General features: G+C 37.5%; 1 protein-coding gene across 7 annotated transcripts in view; it reads right to left on the bottom strand.

Moving 5' to 3' along the window:
• Positions 1–1,160: 1,160 nt before the first annotated feature.
• Positions 1,161–18,204, bottom strand: part of zmym2 (zinc finger, MYM-type 2) — a 142,377-nt gene continuing 125,333 nt past the window's right edge. For all 7 annotated transcript variants that reach the window (XM_069891338.1, XM_069891339.1, XM_069891340.1 and 4 more), the window contains 4 exons: positions 16,119–16,233; positions 11,595–11,837; positions 7,357–7,477; positions 1,161–1,701 (listed from right to left, as the gene is read on the bottom strand). In XM_069891338.1, coding sequence (XP_069747439.1) covers positions 1,497–1,701; positions 7,357–7,477; positions 11,595–11,837; positions 16,119–16,233 — 684 coding nt within the window. In that variant the 3' untranslated portion in view covers positions 1,161–1,496. The remainder of the gene's footprint in view (positions 1,702–7,356; positions 7,478–11,594; positions 11,838–16,118; positions 16,234–18,204) is intronic.

The raw sequence follows: 18,204 nt of genomic DNA, 5'->3' as shown, positions 1-18,204 counted from the left end.
ACAAGTGGGTTGATCTGATTCAGCAAGATCATCATTAAACGATAAAATATGTTGACTTCTGTGGCTTTTACGAATTTCACTAAACAGAGTGATATAACAAAGTGCTCTGTTGGATATCAGTCCCAAATCCCAACGAAGTTGAAAATTTAACCTATAATGTGCCACTCATTATAAATTCTCAGCTTTGTCCTTCTTACATCACGGTGCATTCCCACAATCTCTTTCACAAACTTGCCAACCCAATTATGAAGAAACAATTCTCTGTTTTATTAGTTTCCAAATGGCAACACATCATTTTTTAAACCTATTGATCGTGTGAAGTTTGCACCATATGGTCAAGAGCTGCATGATATAGACCCACCCTTTTCAACTGAGCCACCTCCCTAAACCCTTGCTATTAAGGGGAGAGCTATAGGATTGAGATCCAACAATAATGAAGAAATGGTAATGCACTTTCCAACTTAGGAAGGTGCATGGTGGGTTCATCCAATAAATGAACTCTGATACTTTTTAAAATTCCTACTGCTGGGTCACTGTTAGGAGTAAGTTAATTCAACCAAATTCAATTGATGAATACATTCTCTGCTCAGCAGTGTATAATTTCTGGAGTTGCCCTTTTATTTCTGGTGATGAATCTAACTGCCTCAGCTCTGAAGCTGATGATTATCCTCATTTAATTTTTAGTGTTATTCAAGTTGCTGAACGATTATCAATTAAAAGCATTAATTTTACTTTCCTTGCCACAGCCTCAGAGTGCATGTAAATACTTTCTTCCGATTCAGTTTTTTTTCTTCTACCATGACATTCAGGCAGTTTTCAGTAATCCTCGTAATTCTTTATTTCAGGACTTCTTTCCATAAAAGCAGTTATTTTACAGAGAATTAAAATAGACTGCACCATCCATCAGTGTAACAAATAATTAATGCTTACAGTCCATGGTGAAAACTCCACCAACTGGTACATTTGTGAAAGGACAACCATCAGGAAGCTAGCTCTAAACTGATTTATAGTGCTAAGACTCTATTAATTATGTAGATGCAAACCTAGCTGGTGGAGATAGCACCCATTAAAACCACCCCTTCCTCAGTAAGGGAAATTCCAAAACACTGTAGTTTGTTTCAATGCAAATTTTTTAAATTCAGAAAATAAAACACAACACATTTGAGATCCTCAGTTTGTAATGTAAAAAGTTACAAATGGAAATGCTTTCCGCCATTCTGACAACAAACCAATTCAATAAATAATTTAAAAAAAAAGAAACAAGAGAGCAGTTGTTTTGAAGTTATACATATCCTAAAAGTCACTAAGGAGATTGCTAACATCTGCTATTCTCCTCTCATTTAGGGTATTTACATAATCCCCAATCTGGGTATGTTGCTACTAACTCAATTATAGAGGGCTGTTCCAGGAAATCCATGTCATAGTTTTCCAAGTGGCCTGACATTATATTGTTATGATTCTTTGCCCGTCTGCAGCGTGACTACTGTAGGAAAATTTCAATCAACATCATCTTCATCTACTTCAGAATTGTTCCTTTCATTTTCTTCGTATATGTCCTTTATCACAAGAATCCTTACAAGCATATTTTCTAACACATTGCGGTCCAAAGGGGTACTGGAGAACCAAATTGGGCCGTCAGGGGCACTGGAGTGTTCTGGCTGAAGATAAAAGAGGTCAGTTCTCTGTTGTAGATTTGGAGGGCTGGAGAACAAAAGAGTAATATAAAACTGAGTCAATTGTAAAAGAGATACAAAATAAAATCAGTAATTTCCCAACGATCTCCATCCACCCCATTTGTAATTTTGATAGAATGTACCATTTATATGAGATGAAATTTGTCAAAAAATGGAAAAGAAAAACCTGACTGAGGTTAGTGGAAACAAGATTCAAAAGTAACATACAAAAAGTCATTAGATATACAACCAAAAAGTAAAATAGGACAAGACTCCAGTAAAAACTGACAGGTGTGCAATGAATAGCTTTCAAAGAGACAGAGCTGCCATGGTGGGCCAAATTGTTCCTTCAGGGCTGTAACATTCTGAAATTCTAAAATGTACTGAAAGTTGTGGTTGGCTGGCACAGTAATTATACTCCTGTATTAGTTATAATGTTGTGTTTAACTATAGGGCACTTGTGTATATACGATTACTGACACTTCAGCACAAAGCCAAGGGCTACTCTTTGATAACTGCATTATTACTCACAGAAATAATTATTATGTCCTCCAAATTTCTATTTGAAGGTTTTCTTCATGTTCATTTTCTTTATTAATCTTACTGCCTCATTCTCTTTAACTCTATCTTAACTATGTCATGACCCTAATTGTTCTGACTGATGATTTATGCTTACCCAGGAAGCGGGTATTCTTCTTCAATATCACGGAAGAGATTGCCAAACTCAACATTTACTTTTTAGGTTATCAGTTGCTTTTTAAATGCTGTATGAATAAATAATTACATCCTCACCTACCACCCCACCCATTTCAGTCATCTAGTCACCTCCAATGGGATCCCCTCACCAAACACCTTCCCTTCTCTGCAGGAATTGCTCTCTCCCAACCCCCTTGCCCACTGATCATCCCATGGCACTTATCCCTGTGACTGTACCAACTGCTACACTTGCACCGACACTTCTCCCTCGCTCCCATTAGGGGCCCCAAACAGTCCTTTCAAGCAAGGCAGTACTTCACCTGCAAATCTGAAGGGGTTATTCACTGCATCTGGTGCTCCCGGTTCTGCCTCCTCCAGGTCAGGGAGACCACACGCCTATCCATGGCGTACTTTACTGTCAAGTTGAGGCCACAAGCAAATGAGAACACTTCGTATTCCGTGTTAAATATCTCCAACCAGGTGAAATCAATATTGACCTCCAATTTCCAGTACCTTCCCCCTTTCTTGTGTACCCTGCACCCCCCCCACCCATTTTCCTTCATCCTTCTGGCCCTTTCATTCTTCTCTTTCCCCCACTCCTACCCTCTCAACCTGTCCATCACCCACACATTCCTTCCAGCAGCTCCCCTCCTTCCCTTTTCTTCATGATCTACTGTCCTCTCTTATCAGAGTTCATCTCTCTTAGTCCTCTCTACCCCTTGCTCCATCTAGCTTCTTACATTATTCCCATTTCTTCCCTTGCTTTTTCCCCCTCACAACTATCACCTTTCAGCTCGTGTAACATCCTTCCCCACAGTGCCTTCATGTTGGCTGCCCAAGCCTCAGTTCTCCCCTCAGTACATATTTGGGCAGCCTGGAAATATATCAGTCAGTAGCATTCCCTCATTGACATGTCTATGTGCCAAAAAACCAACAAGTTTTGGGCAGACAAAGGGGCCTTTCACTGAGATCATGGTCTTCCAACAGTCCTGGATGTCTGCCTGTGTGCGTCCCCAGGAACAGCCCGTAAATCTGACACACTGCTGCTGTTGGGGATGAACTGTGTCAAGGACCTTTGCGTCCTACTCCAAACACTCTTAGAAAATCTGCATTCTGCAAAGAGGATGGCGAATGTCTCCACTCCACTGCAGTCATCTTGTGGACAATGTACGTTGTGGGTAATGTTCCGGTTGTACACCAGTCAAACCAAGTCCTGGTGCTTGTTCATGAGCACTGGCAATGAGATATTCCGCCAGATGATGTGGACAATCTGCTCAGGAACCACCCCACTGTGTCCATCATGTCCTTGTCTCTCAGTATATGCAAGATGTTCTGTGGTGACCACTCTTTAAAAGACTTGTGGTCAAGGGGGTTTTGTCTAAAAAAACCTTTCCACAAAGAATAGGTCAGGTGCCAATATCCAACTGACTGGGACATTGGGCAATAACAGGGCCAGTCCAACACCTTGGACAAGTAGAACCTCAGCACATAGCAGCATTTGGTGTCTTCCTACTTTGGTTCCATGGAGCACCTGATTCAGCCACACACAATTGTGATCATTAGGATGAGGGCTACATCGAGCACATTCATGCCCCCGTTGTCTGGTGACTTGTACACGGCAACCCTTTGGACCCTTTCCATTTTGGATCCCCACACGAACCTGAAAATTACTCCAGTGGCTGCTAGGGCAGAGGTGCGAATATGGGCCAAACTTGTGCCACGTACAGAAGTACCAAGATCACCTCGCACCTGATGACCAGGTTCTTCCCTGTTATTGAGGGGGATCACTGCACCCACACACACCTAATTTCTGGTGGACCTTTGTGATCGGCTACGACCAATTTTTGTTGCATGCCTCAGCCTCTCCAAACCTGATCCCCGACACCTTTAGGTAGATAGGTCAGTTAGCAGTAAGGCAAGGTTAGTGGGCTTAGTTAGCAGTTTATCCAATTCCAGATCCCCTCCCCAAAGTCTAATTTGGATAGCACATCCATTATGTATGTGTGCAATATCTGGTTGAAAGCTTTCTCCTGGTAATAAGCTGTCCAGCCAGATGTCCAACTCCCTGATATTGCATTGATATCATAGGTGATGGAATCTCTAAACATCGCAAGGCTGTCAGAGACTTTCCTGACCAAAACCAGATAATGTTTCAGGGCAATGATCATTCTTCAGAACAGAGGGAAGAATGGAAAGTTTAGTTTCTAAAGCAGAGCTGGGCGTAAGGGGGAGGAGCAAGGTATAAAACAAACGACTAAATAGAGATAGGTGAAGACAGATCAGGTGATAAAGAAAATGAATACTAACTATTAGTGATGATTTTTCAAAGAAACGATGAGAAAGAGACATAATCATAATGGGGAATGATAAGATAGAGGTTTACCCGAAGCAATTACAACACAGTAGGAAGGGTATGATTAAATTGAGTAAATTAATCAAGGTGGGACTAAAGTATAAGCAATTAAATAATAACATTTCGAAATAGGGAATGGAAGATAAAATAACAGTTAAATTAGTCAAGCAATAAATATATAGAAATCTGAAAAAAGAATCTAAAAATTTTTGAACATTGGATAGGCAGTTGAGGATTAATGGTTCCAATTTCGGCAACATGCAGGAACTTTATAATGTATCATATGTCCTGGTGGGCACAGTCAGGAAATACAGCACAACTCCGATTATCCAAAATCAGATTCTTTGAAATACGATGTAATCCGTAATTTAAAACATTTTTTTGGATAAATGAGGATATCCGAAACAAATCAGAAATCCTCATTTATCCAAATTTTTTCAGACTGAACTGACTGGGGACGCCAGGCTCCTAGAGGAGGCAGCAGCGGACCTTGGGCTTCATGCACAGCGGGGATCTCAAGCTCCCAGCACGAGTCGGGCCTCGGTGGGGAAATGCCCATGATCGGCAGTGGCCAGCATTTTTTTTTGTGAGAATTAAACATTATTTTAATGCTTAAAAAGCCTTCCCTTGTTGTTTGTTGTTGTTTAAACACTTACAAGTGACTTGCTGTTGCTATGGGGCTGTTTTGAAAAAAAAAATCAATTTTCTGAAAAAACATTTATCTGAAATAGGCCTGGTCCTGACCATTTTGGATAATCAGAGTAATGCTGTATTTCCATTTCACTAAGCTTATGGGGAGCTGGAGTTACTGAGAAGCTTTTCTGGATCATAAGGGTCAGGAGAGGAAGTCCCACAGAAGGATGGGAAGTGCAGAATCATCAAGAGGAATAGAGGCTTGAGGCTTTATAAGCCATTGATGAGACCCCTCTTGGACTATTGTGAGTTCCTCATTTAAAAAAGGATGTGATGACGTCAGAGAGGGTTCAGGATAATTCCAGGAATGAAAGAGTTATCATACGAGGAGCATTTGATAGTCCTTGGCCTGCTCTCGCGAGAATTTAAGAGAATGAGTTGGGATCTCATTGAAACATTTTGAATGGACAGAGTAGATGTCAAAAGGTTGATTCCCATGGTGGGAGAGTCTAGGACAAGTGGGCACAACTTCAGGGTTGCAGGGCATCCTCTTAGAACAAAGATGCAGAGAAATTTCTTCAGCCAGAGGGTGTAAATCTGTGAAATTTGTGCCACAGGTGGTTGTGGAGGCCAGGTCGTTGGGTGTATGTAAGGCAGAGGTTCTTTATTAGCCAGGCATCAAATATTATGGGAACAAGGCTAGTCAGTGGAGCTGCATAGGAAAATGGATCAGCTCATGATTAAATGGTGGGGCAGTCTTGCTGAGCTAAATAGCCTATTTCTGCTCCGATCTCTTATGGTCTTATCAGGATTTGTTACTAAGGATATCTCGAATGCACCACAGAGTAAGGGTCTCTGCTGAAAGGAAATAATAAAGGGTAGAAATGCAATTTTTAAAGGGAATATCATAGCTACTGGTGTAACTGCAAATGTGAATTTCTCATTGCCTGTTTGCTTCCTGGTATCAGTGTTGAGAACTGGAAGGTGTAATGTGTTCTAAAAAGGTTGGGGAATCAATGAGCCAGAAATCATTCTTTACAATATAGAGTTAACATTCCAAAACTAAATGGGCTCTGAATGTTAAACATATTAAAGCACACAAAATATACAAAAAATGGTCAATGGCTAGATTCCCATATCAGAGATGTGGCTTGGATTTGGATTAAGATTGGATTAAAATTGAAAAATCCCACTTAAAAATATTTCAGGAAAGATGATGAAAAGCTGTAAGAAGCTTTGTCCTGTTGCCAGAAAAGTTATGAAAATGAAGGAGGTTATTTGACTCATCAGCCTAATATGTTTTAAGAAAGCTTATTATTTAGCAGTAACAGAATGAACATCATTTCTATATCTCAGCCTATTATTTGTGGCAATGCATTAATATTGCTAGAGAAACAAGTCCAAGAACATATGGATGTTGTGATAAAGCATTCTCAAGGAAGATGGGAGTGGATAGATATCTATTTGCCAGCAATATAAAAAAACAGATAGTTAAAGACGTGTCCTCAAACTGGAGAGGGCATGGTAGAGCAGGGCACTGAACATGACTGCCTGTCAAATCAATGCAAGAACATCATATCCTATCTTATTACTCTGCAGTATTGAGTGATTAAAAATAAAAATGAACAATTCTTTTGAATGAGTCTTGAACATAGTCTGATGTTGGAAAGATCATTTACCCATGGCAGAAACAATGTCTAATGTTGTTACTACTGATAAAATGGCTTAATATAAGATTAAAAAAAACATCCACTCATTACATTGAATTCAATGGGAGATAAGGGTTCGCATTATGGAAAATCTCGACGTGGATGGTTTGAGGAATGTAGTCCCATCAGGGTTGTGGATGACCTATACTATCTCAGGGTAATTAGTGATGGGCAACAATACTGGCCTGACCAAGGGGCATTCTGATAATGAATTAAAAAACAATTTATTTCATTGCAAAAGTAAAGTATACAAAACAATTGTTAATTTTAAATTTGTAATCTTTAACCTTACCACTTTGAGAGGTAGCAGTCAAATATTTTTACAGGACATCTTGATGGATCAGCTATATTTTCTTTTTGTTCAAACACAAGTTCATCATCCTCTCGTTTTCGCTTTCCTGGTGTAATTTTGTCTGAAAATACAATTTAATCACTTCAGATTTACTGAAAACTGAAACAGGTTTTTAAGCAAACAAATCATTAAGGCATTGTAGATCTGACAGTGCTTACTTCCTGAATATGCATCACATTATTTCAAATATTAAGCAGGATTCGTGCAGCCCAAGAAAGCACTATGAATACATGCCTCCAAATAGTTACAGTACAATGCGATTCTCCAAAATCGGATTCTACAAAATCCTCATTTATCAGAATTTAAAAAAAATATTTGGATAAATGAAGATATCTGAAACAAATCAGAAATCTTCATTTATCCAAAATTTTTTAGGAGCTCAACTGACCTCGCAGGTTGAAAAAAAATTCAATCGACATGAAATTAGAATGACAATTGTCCTAGCTTCAGGTAACTCCCCTCTCTCTTTCCATTTCTTCTATACCTTCCCCAATTGACTTTTCTCTCCAACTCTTCGTCTCAAACTGCATGCCGCTGTCTCCCAGCCGCAAACGGTTGGAAGGATCCCTTGTCCTGGTGTCATCAAGGGAGTGGCCCCCAGGCAGGAACAGGATTTCGGGCTCAGTGGCGTTCCCTCCTTCCCCTCCCCTCCCTCCCAGTCGGCACACCAGATGCCGGCTCTGAATCCTCCCATCGGCCTACTTCCCCCAGTGTGCGTGTATGATAACCTAGGGGAAGATTTGGATTTGGGACTCCGGTGTCAGGAGCTCCAGTGACTGGGGAGACAGGAGCCCCCTGACTCACCAGTGAGTGTTCCGTTGGCCTGGGAAGCCTCCCCGGGGTTCAGCGGTAGCGATGTGTTTGTGTCGGGGATTGGCAGCAGCGGTTGGGAGGTCTCGGTGATGGCGGATGGGTTCGTCTCGATGATCGCTCGGCCAGCATTTTTTGGTGTGAATTAAACATTATTTTAATGCTTAAAAAGCCTTCCCTTGTTGTTTGTTGTTGTTTAAACATTGATACAAATGATTTGCCGTCGCTACTGGGGTGTTTTTAAAAAAAATTATCAATTCTCTGAAAAAACTGTTTATCCGCCAAAGGCCCGGTCCTGACCATTTCAGGTAACTGGAGTAGAACTGTATCTGCTGTTTCTAAAATGAGTTCCAAAGTCAAAAACTATGATCTAGCGGGATTCAAAGCTCCAAAGTAAACACAAGATCTTTTGCAATTGTAATTTGTAACAAAGGAGATTACCACATTTTAAATGAATTGATTATGGGACTATTTGAACATTACTCAGCTATGGACCTAAAAGGGAATTAGACAACTTTTCAATCATTACAATCAACTATAACCAAATGCCTATTTTCAGAAGAATAAAGTACCAGGTGAATTATGTGTCTACTTGTTTCAGTGGTAGGCCCTTTTTAGATGTACAGTATTGTGACTGTATATAGATATGTTTTTGAAAGATAAATTGGGGCAGGTCAGTTAGTGTAGGTCACATACAAACACTTTAAAACAGATCTTATTTAAAATACTGGAGCTCTGCTCACGCTAAACATGTCGGCCTCAGACCCTTTGCAAAAGCTTTGGAGAGTGCCCAAGAGACTTCATCAATGGATTGTTGTTTACAAAAAGGCAAGACGAAAGAGCTTGTTGGGGCCGCATTCTGTCTGGAGTGGAAATTGCTGTTCTAGGAGGATCATGTGGTTTTGCAAGCAGAGAGAGGGTCAAACAGGTTTTTCTCTGAGAGAGAGACACACACACAGAGATCAGTTCTACAGTCAGCAGGAACAGCTGGGACTGGAACAGGACAAGCTGGCAAGCATGTGGAAAACCCCATTTGGAAGACGGGTTGTGAGTACTTAGTTCAGTCTGGTCAAAGCCCTTGTGGTTCATGCAAGAGGAGAGGACTGGCTGTCTAATATTTCACTTGAAATTAGGGAAACAAAAAGGATCTCTGTGGTGACCTGAAAGAAAGAGGTTATCATCTGGAGAACACTGAGGGGGCAAGTTTCTTCGGCAAGACACTGAAGTGGCTGATAAAAAGGAATCAGCTGTGGGTGTCCCAGTGTACAACAAATCTCTCTCTGAAAACCCACAAGAACCTTCCTGAGTGGTAACCATTTACCTTTCAAGCACGAAAGCCTGGTGAACTTTATAATTATTAAATTCTGTGCATAGTATAAGAATCGCCTGCAACTAGTGAACTTGGAGGAAAGAGAAGTGAAATTGGACTGTGAATCAAAGAACTTTTCTGAACTTACACACACATTACATACACGTGCGCTTAGAATTAGAGGGCGTTAAGTTAGGTTAGTTAAGTCAATAGTGAGTTAAAGTGTGATTCTGTTTTCATGTTTAAAGATTATTAAAAGCAACTTTTGTTTAAGTAACCATTTGTCTTGGTGAATATCTACTGCTGCTGGGTTTTGGGGTCTTCTGGACTTGTAACATTTTATTCATGCTCAACATAAACTGCACAAGGCAAGAACAGGCACTTGTGGCCATGATAGCCAAATGCCATTTTAGAACAGATCTTTTTGTCTGCAAATGCAATGGCCATTCAGCTCAAGTGCTTGAGTTGAAGAGACATTGGAGAGGTAAATTTTAAACTAGTTTGATATGGTAGAAGTAAATGCATTGTACAGTAAAACGCTCTTATCTGGAATTAAAGCAATCAGCAGCCTCAAGTAACCAGCAAAAATAAATAGGTAAAAAATACAGAAAATTAAAATTGGTGTACCTCACCATTAGTTCACAATCACACAATAAGCGATCTCAAGCAACTGGAAAATTCACTTATCTGGCTTATACCAATCCCCATAGATGCCAGATACCAGGGGTTTTTACTGTACTACTTTGTCCTGAATTCAGTCAGCTCTGGAACTACCAGTTTAGTGCCTTCACTTTTCTAGTTCTCTTTAACAATATGATTCAAAGGGAGCTGTGATGGACAGCTCCAGTTATTCACCCAAAAATTAGAACACTTTTTTTGTTCAATATTTTGTGTTCAGATCAGAGGGCAAACGATTTACACACTGGCAGTTGACTGTAGATTGAACCTGAGAATTTACCGTAAATGTAGTAGTTCACCTGTCAGTGTTAATGCTCGGAACCCGGTGTTTGGGGGTGGGGTGGGGGGAGGGGGTACAAATCGACCCAGGACAGATACAACCCAGGAGGTTGTACAAGAGCTGAGCTATTTTGACTCAGCTCCAATGTGAACAAGCCACCCACTATACTGGGTGGCATGAGTGATGCCATTGCCTACGTGCGTTCTTCATCCTGGCAGGAAACAGTCAGTCTAGCCAGGTTGTTTGGAGGGAAGGTCAGTGTTTCAGTATAGTTAAGGATAGTGCTGTTTTCAAATGTTTTTAGTGTAGATGCTACTGTAGTATTCACATGACATGTAGTGTTAGTGTAGTTTTAGCATTAATGTAGAAATTAGTATTAGCGTGGTTTTAGTATTAGTATTGTGACAAGGTGGTACAGGAACTCCTCTCAATAAGGGCCGAGAAGGAAATCTCCAAACATATAACAGGTACTGTGGATGCAAGCCCATTATATGAGAAGGTCTCCTGTAGACTCAGGGACCTAGATTTGACACTAGGTCTGCCAGATTGTGAGGGAGCTGGTCAGTGGGTTTGTCCTTGGTTTGTATAGTCTGAAGCCCACTGCAGTAGATTTTTCCACAATCTTTTATAAATTGTGAACGAATGTTATATTAAATAGTGCATGCATTTTCCCACACTCCTTTATACATTGTGTGTGTATGTCTTATTAAATTGTGTACTTTTCCCCCCATGTTCTTTCATAAATTATGGGTGTATGTGCTATATTCCCACTACAATTTCACTGCCCTGTGCTGGAGGTTGGGCCCCCCTTATCTCCACGATGCCAGTACTTAATATTAAAGGGCGTATGGACCCAGGATTCCATGGTCCGGTGTGAACAGCACACCTGGTATTTCAACAAAGGTTGTAAACACATCAATTTAACAGGTTGCCAATATGAAAGGGGCTTATGAGTATTTTTTAAACTATAAATGAAATTATGTAACATCCATTTCACTCATGCAGATATCTAAAGTAGCCATCATGAAGCAAAGGAAAAAATGCTGGTGGGAATATAAAGGGTACAAACAGTATTCTGTATTACTATAACTAATTCCTTACCTTGATTGTCATTTGTACACAGTGCAGGTACCTCATATTGAATGCATACTGTATTATCACAGCATTTATTCCATTTGTTGACAACATTTCCAAAGGAAAGTCTTAAATGCTGCTCAATGGTCCTTAATCCAAAGTGTTTAGTGTTAAAATAGAGTAGAGTATTAAGAAGTACAAATGGTGACTGTGATCCTAGTTGCTTGCTGTTCCATAGATAATCCTCTTCAACTCGTGAAAATATTGATCCTACAAAAATAGCCAAAGTAAATATTAATTTAAAATCTTCACAATGGGCAATAACTTTATACAATATAGAGTTGAGGAATCTAGGAAGGGAATCAAGTCCAAACCTAAAAACGAGAATTTAAAAACCTTGTGCGCTGGAAAGGATATAATTCAAGATGGTAAGCCAAGGTGGCTAATCAGGCAGGAGCAGCAGGAAATCGACATGAAGATGACTGAAGAATGGGAAAATGACTCCAAGAGCATTGATTGTTTAATTTGGATATTGATAAAAAGCACACAAAAATTGTTTCAGCAGTAGTAGAAAGGGGGTAAGATCAAGATATGTTTTGGTAAGAAACATGAGATGAAAAGAATTAAGTTAAAAAGGACAAATAAATTGTAAAGAATATGGTTTAATCTGTGATGGGGAGAGGAGGGAGATGGGATAGAATAAGTTATGTTTATGCCAAAGGTAAATGATCCTTCCAATACCTGACAAAAAAAAACCTGTGGCTCACCAGGAATGCTGGACCAGCAATCTGTCAACAGCGGAACCAAGGTGCGGGGGAGGATGAGCAGGGTATTGTCATGCTGAGCTTACATCTTTGAGAAACATCGCACTTTAAAGATAAAGAGGAAAAGGAAGCCTTCTGAGGCAATGTTATGGGACTTCGTTGGTGTTGTCCTGCTCTACAAATGCAGAGCTAAGAATAGAAACAAGTTCCATCATGATAGAGATATCATGGAGGAAACTACACAGAAAGGTAACAAATAATAATCATGTATTCAAATATAAAAAATAAGTATGGATGGGCATAGTTTTAAATTGTTATGGGTTTTTGGGTTATAATTAGGACAAGGTTGGTAATTGTAGTTCATTCCTAACTGTCCCTGGAACTCATTGACTAGATCAAACATTTGAAAAGACAGATGAGAGCCAATTGAATTTGTGGCGTTGGAGTCATGTCTTTGTTAGACCATGCGAGGGTAACTGATTTCCTTTCCTATCGGGAATTTGATTAGAGATTTACAGACAAGAGTATATGCATGACATCACATACAACCCTGAGATCCTTTTTCCTCCCGGCGAGGCAGAATTATTGGCGTGCAAAAATAAAACTCAACATACACATGTAAACAATTAAAGAAATGTAAAAAATGACTGCAATACAGAGAGAAAATGTGTGAATCAATTTATTTTTTCAACAATCTGGTGGCTTTGTAATTACCGATGCTATATATTTTTTATTTTAAATAATAACCTTAATTTAAGTTCTCCAAAGCCCCTTGGATACAACTTAACTGCAATGGTACCCTATCTCTGAAAACTATTCTAGTTAGGGAATTCTACTGAACATCATTGGATTAAGAGTTACATGTAGACATAGAGATGTGAGATCTTTAATGGATAAATGATTATTAGGATTATTGTTAGATATATTGGAATTTAACATTAGAATTGATGTAAAATATAAGAGGTCTAACTGAAATTGAAAAATATATAGAACTCTCAGACCATGGCTGTAATTAAATTAGATTTGGTGGAAACTTTGTTTTTTAATAGGCTGAGTAAATGAAAAAGAATTATTTGGAATGGGGCAATAGACTAGTAAATTAGAGACTTTGTTCTGATGTAATATTTGGGAGCTGAAAGGTACCCGAAGTTTGTCGGCCGCTGTTTAAGGGCTTGTTTGTGGCAATGAGTCACATCTCATATGATAGAGGGTGGTGGTGTTATATTCCTTAATGTCATAGTGGGAGTTATATTATTATTAAATATGTTAACGAATGGAGTTATATCGATCACATTGATGTTTTATTTTACTTTAGAGAATTGATTTAACATGAAATTTAAATTGGAAGGGGGGAAACCGAGGATAGCACTAGATAAATTAACAGAATGGTATAAACAAGGAGGTTTACAACTGCCAAACTTTAAAAATTATTATAGAGCCGCACAATTAAGATACCTATCAGATTTTTATCAAACAAGGGAAAAACCAGACTGGACGAGATTAGAATTAGATAAAATAGGGGAAAAGATACCTGAACACATATTATATAAATGGGATGAAAAATTGGTACAACATAGAAGTTCTCCAGTATTACATCATCTCCTCAATATTTGGAAGAAGATTCATGTAGAAAGGAATAAAACAAATTATCAATTACCAAAACTAATATTGACGCAAAACAAGTTACTCCCTTTTACAATAGATAACCTTTCCTTTAGAGAATGGGAAAAAAAAGGGATTAAAAGAATAGAAAATTGTTTTTCAGGAAATAGATTCTTATCCTTTGAACAAATGAAAGATAAGTACAATATAACTCAAGATACAGCGCTGGCATATTACCAATTGAGATCCTACTTGAAGGATAAATTAGGAAGCAGTTTGAGTTTGCTAGAGGCAAACTTAAAAAAATTCACTCAATGTTTTTCTCTTGTGCTTGCTTTCTTTTCTTTTGGAGGTGGGGGATAAAAACAAAATTATGTATAATTTTGCATCATTTCTATTGTAATGTATTGTTCAAGATGAAGAAATATATATGTGATTACAGACACAATGATAATCAAAAGATTTATAATAAATATGTATATTAAACTGCAAGAAAAGGAGAATGAGGAAACAAATGGTAAAACTAAACAAAAATGGGAACAAGATTTAAATATAAAGATAAAAAAGGAAACATGGGAGAAATTATGTTCTGGAACGATGAGAAATACAATAAATACAAGGTTACGTATGATACAATATAACTGGATACACAGACTATACATTACACCTCAAAAGTTAAATAAATGGGACCCAGCAGTATCTGATAGATGTTTTCGATGTAAAAAAGAAATGGGAACAACAATTCATGCAATCTGGACATGTGAGAAAGTAGAAAAATTTTGGGAAGATCTCAATCAGATATTAAATAAAATAACAGAAAACAATATACCAAAGAATCCAGAGATCTTTCTCCTAAGTAACATAAAAAACAAAGAATTTGGAATTGATTTGGAGGATGCACAAAAAAGATTTGTTAAGATAGCTCTAGCCGTAGCAAAAAAATGTATTATGTCAACCTGGAAATTGGAAGATAATTTGAAAATACAACAGTGGTATATAGAAATGAATAAATGTATTCCATTAGAAAAAATAACATATAGTTTAAGAAATAATATTGAAATATTCGAACAAATATGGGAGCCTTACATTAAATACAATAGCGAAAACCTACCGGGGACAATCATTACCTAAGTTGATGGAAGGAGAAGGAAAGAAAAGAATGGACTCAGTAGAATTTCTGGTGTATTTTTGTTGAGTGACAACATTGTCTGACTGGTTTAATATATCCTAGATTATATACCTTAAATGGATGGGAGGGGGGGGTGGGTTGGGAGGAGGGAGGTGGGGGGGAGAAAATGTCACTATATATGTGTGAAAAGGAAAAAGTGTGTATCATGGCTAATGTGATTTATGGTGTGAAAAATAAAAAATTTAAAAAAAAATTTTTTTAATTGGATGATGTAAGAGATATGAGATTCTTAATAGATATATGATTAATTAGGAGTAATATTAGATATATTGACATCTAAATTAGAATTGATTTAAAACATAAGATTTATGTATTTAGATATTTGGTTATGTAATCTCTTAAAAAATTCACTAAATGTTTTTCTCTTGTGCTTGCTTTCTTTTCTTTTGGAGGTGGGGGATAAAAACAAAATTATGTATAATTTTGCATCATTTCTATTGTAATGTATTGTTCAAGATGAAGAAATATATATTTATGTTTGCTGCAAATGGTAAATTAAAAAAATATTTAAAAAGTTACATGTAGACATTAAAATAATTCATTTTGCTATGTTTCACCTATTTTCTTATATCAAAGAGCAAATGATCAAAAACAGAAGTACCAAACTACTTTTTTCATTAGTGGCTGCGTAGAGAAATATTGTTTTCTTCTATGCTTTTTTACTTTACAGTGCAGGCTGACTTTTACAGCTGGATGACATTGAAATAAATAGTACCAATTCCAACTAGAATTGCTACTAAGAATTGTTCTGTTGAATTTGAAATGGGTATGTCTGGTTGGTTTTGATCCCAATTTCTAATATATATATTCAATTACAAGTAAAATTAGGATTGTCAAAGAATTTAATTATGACCCAGTTAACTTTAAATAATCTTAGCCACTTGAAAATATATATTGCTAAACCGCACAACAAACTGAAAGTGCATGAAAGTGTGTATAGGCAAATATATAATATATATCTTTGTTACTGGATACATGTATACAAACGTTTATTACCGTTTGGCAGTATGCTTGGTCGCCAGCTTCTCAAGATTGTATTGAATTCTTCGTTAAAGGCTTTGAAACAGGGGTCAATAAATATGTTTTCATTCCTATTATTTTCATAAAGGTACTGGAGAAGAAAAAACAAATCATTGAAATCATTTAATTCAATCAATAAAATACTGTATATATAATATACATTTTATATATATATATATTTGATTAGTTGAGAACTTTGTAATGGATCAGAGCTCAATCAAGTTCTTTGACAACACACAAAGCAACATTACAATATAAATACATGTTTTTAAAAAAAATATTATAATAAAATAACCAATAATCAATGCATGCCAGAGATGAGCATTTAACAAGTATCCAGATTTTGAAAAAGATGATATTCAAAAGTAAATTTATTTCTGGTAATTGGGTATGGGTATAACCAGAAGGCTTTCAATTTCTTGCTTTTCTCCCCAGTTTGTTGATCAGCTTCAAGAGAGGAATGGTGTTTCTTCTGAAATTGAGCCAAGAATGATGGCTCTTGCTAACAATAATGATTCCAAGAAACTTCATGTCCAGGTTCTTAAAATTACCTCTTCACCATGACCTCAGAAAAAAGGTCTGTGTTAGAAAGCAAAATTATGACCTTTTCAGTGCATGACAGATTATATCATATTTTATATTGTATATATGTTTTTGAAGGAGATAAACTGTGGGGCTAGTGTAGGTCACAAACAAACACAAACATATCACAAAACAGATCTCATTTAAAATGCCAGGGCTCTGCTCAAGCCAGACAATCCAGGCTCCGACGGCCTTTGCAAAGACTTTGAAGAATGCACAAGTAGGTGTTAAGTGGACCACTCTGGAGTGATGGATTATTTGGTTTGAAACCAACAGATGAAGATTGGGTCCAGTGCCACAATCTGTCTCAATGAAGTTTGCTGTTCTAAAAAGGTCATGTGGTTTTGCAAGCAGAGAGAGGAGACAAAACAGGCTTTCTCCAAGAGAGAGGGAAAACTGGTTTCTGCATCATGGCAACTTGGCAGCTTGTTTAAAACCCTTGTGGTCCATACAAGAGGAAATGACTGGCTAGTGTGTTTCACCTGAAATAAGGGAAACCATAAGGAACTCTGTGTTGACCTGCAGAAGAAGAGGTTATCATTTGTAAAACCCTGATGGGGCAAGTTTCTTCAGCAAGACACTGAAGTAACTGATGGAAGTAAATCAGTTTGTGTGCATCCAATGAGCAACAAATATCTCTCTGAAAACCAACAAGGACCTTCCTGAGTGGTAACCATTTAACTGTTTCCACCAGAGCCTGATGAAAATTCATAAATGTTAAATTCTGTGCACAATATAAAAATTGCCTGATACCAGTGAGCTTGGAGGAGTGAGAAGTGAGATTGGACTGTGAATCAAATAACTTTTCTGGACTTATACACTTTACATACACGGTCACTTAGAATTAGAAGGGGGTTGTTAATAGTAATTAAGTTAAAATTTAATCCTGTTTTTATGTTGAAAGAAAATTAAAAACTACTTTGTGTAAGTAATGATTTGTCTTGGTGATTTTCTATTGCTGCTGGGTTTTGGGGTCCTCTGGGCCTGTAACAAGTGATAAAGATACTCAAGTGCTTGCATTAAGTGTTTGTCCCTCAACATTCTTTTAGATATTCTTGTACTTAATCAACTTGTAATTCTGAATTTTTTTATTTGGAAAATATGTGATCTTTGAAGTGCAAACTAGAAGTATGCTTTAAATTTTTGTAATAGAAAATAATTCTCTAAAATAATAATCAAAGGTAAACAACCAATCCTGATAATTCCTTCATAATGCATCAAAGCTATACAGCAAATGCAAAATTCAAATTGTGCACAGGTTTTTAAACTTCTCTTATACTCTCAAGAACTGCTTCCACACATTATAGTTGGATGAGAAGAACACGTATGTCTGAAGAGCTACATCTGAAAATCATTCCCATTGATACTTTTAATGGAATTTGCACCATCTTTATAATTGAGTTAGTGATAAAACTCTCAGGGAAGGAATGGTTTAATAAGTTTGCTCCAAGACTGTAATCTTCATAAGAGATTAAATGAA

This window comes from Narcine bancroftii, chromosome 7 (genome assembly GCF_036971445.1).
Source record: "Narcine bancroftii isolate sNarBan1 chromosome 7, sNarBan1.hap1, whole genome shotgun sequence".
Lineage (NCBI taxonomy): Eukaryota > Metazoa > Chordata > Chondrichthyes > Torpediniformes > Narcinidae > Narcine > Narcine bancroftii.
Note: the sequence above shows the minus strand (reverse complement) of the source record. Positions and strands in the feature narration are given on the sequence as shown.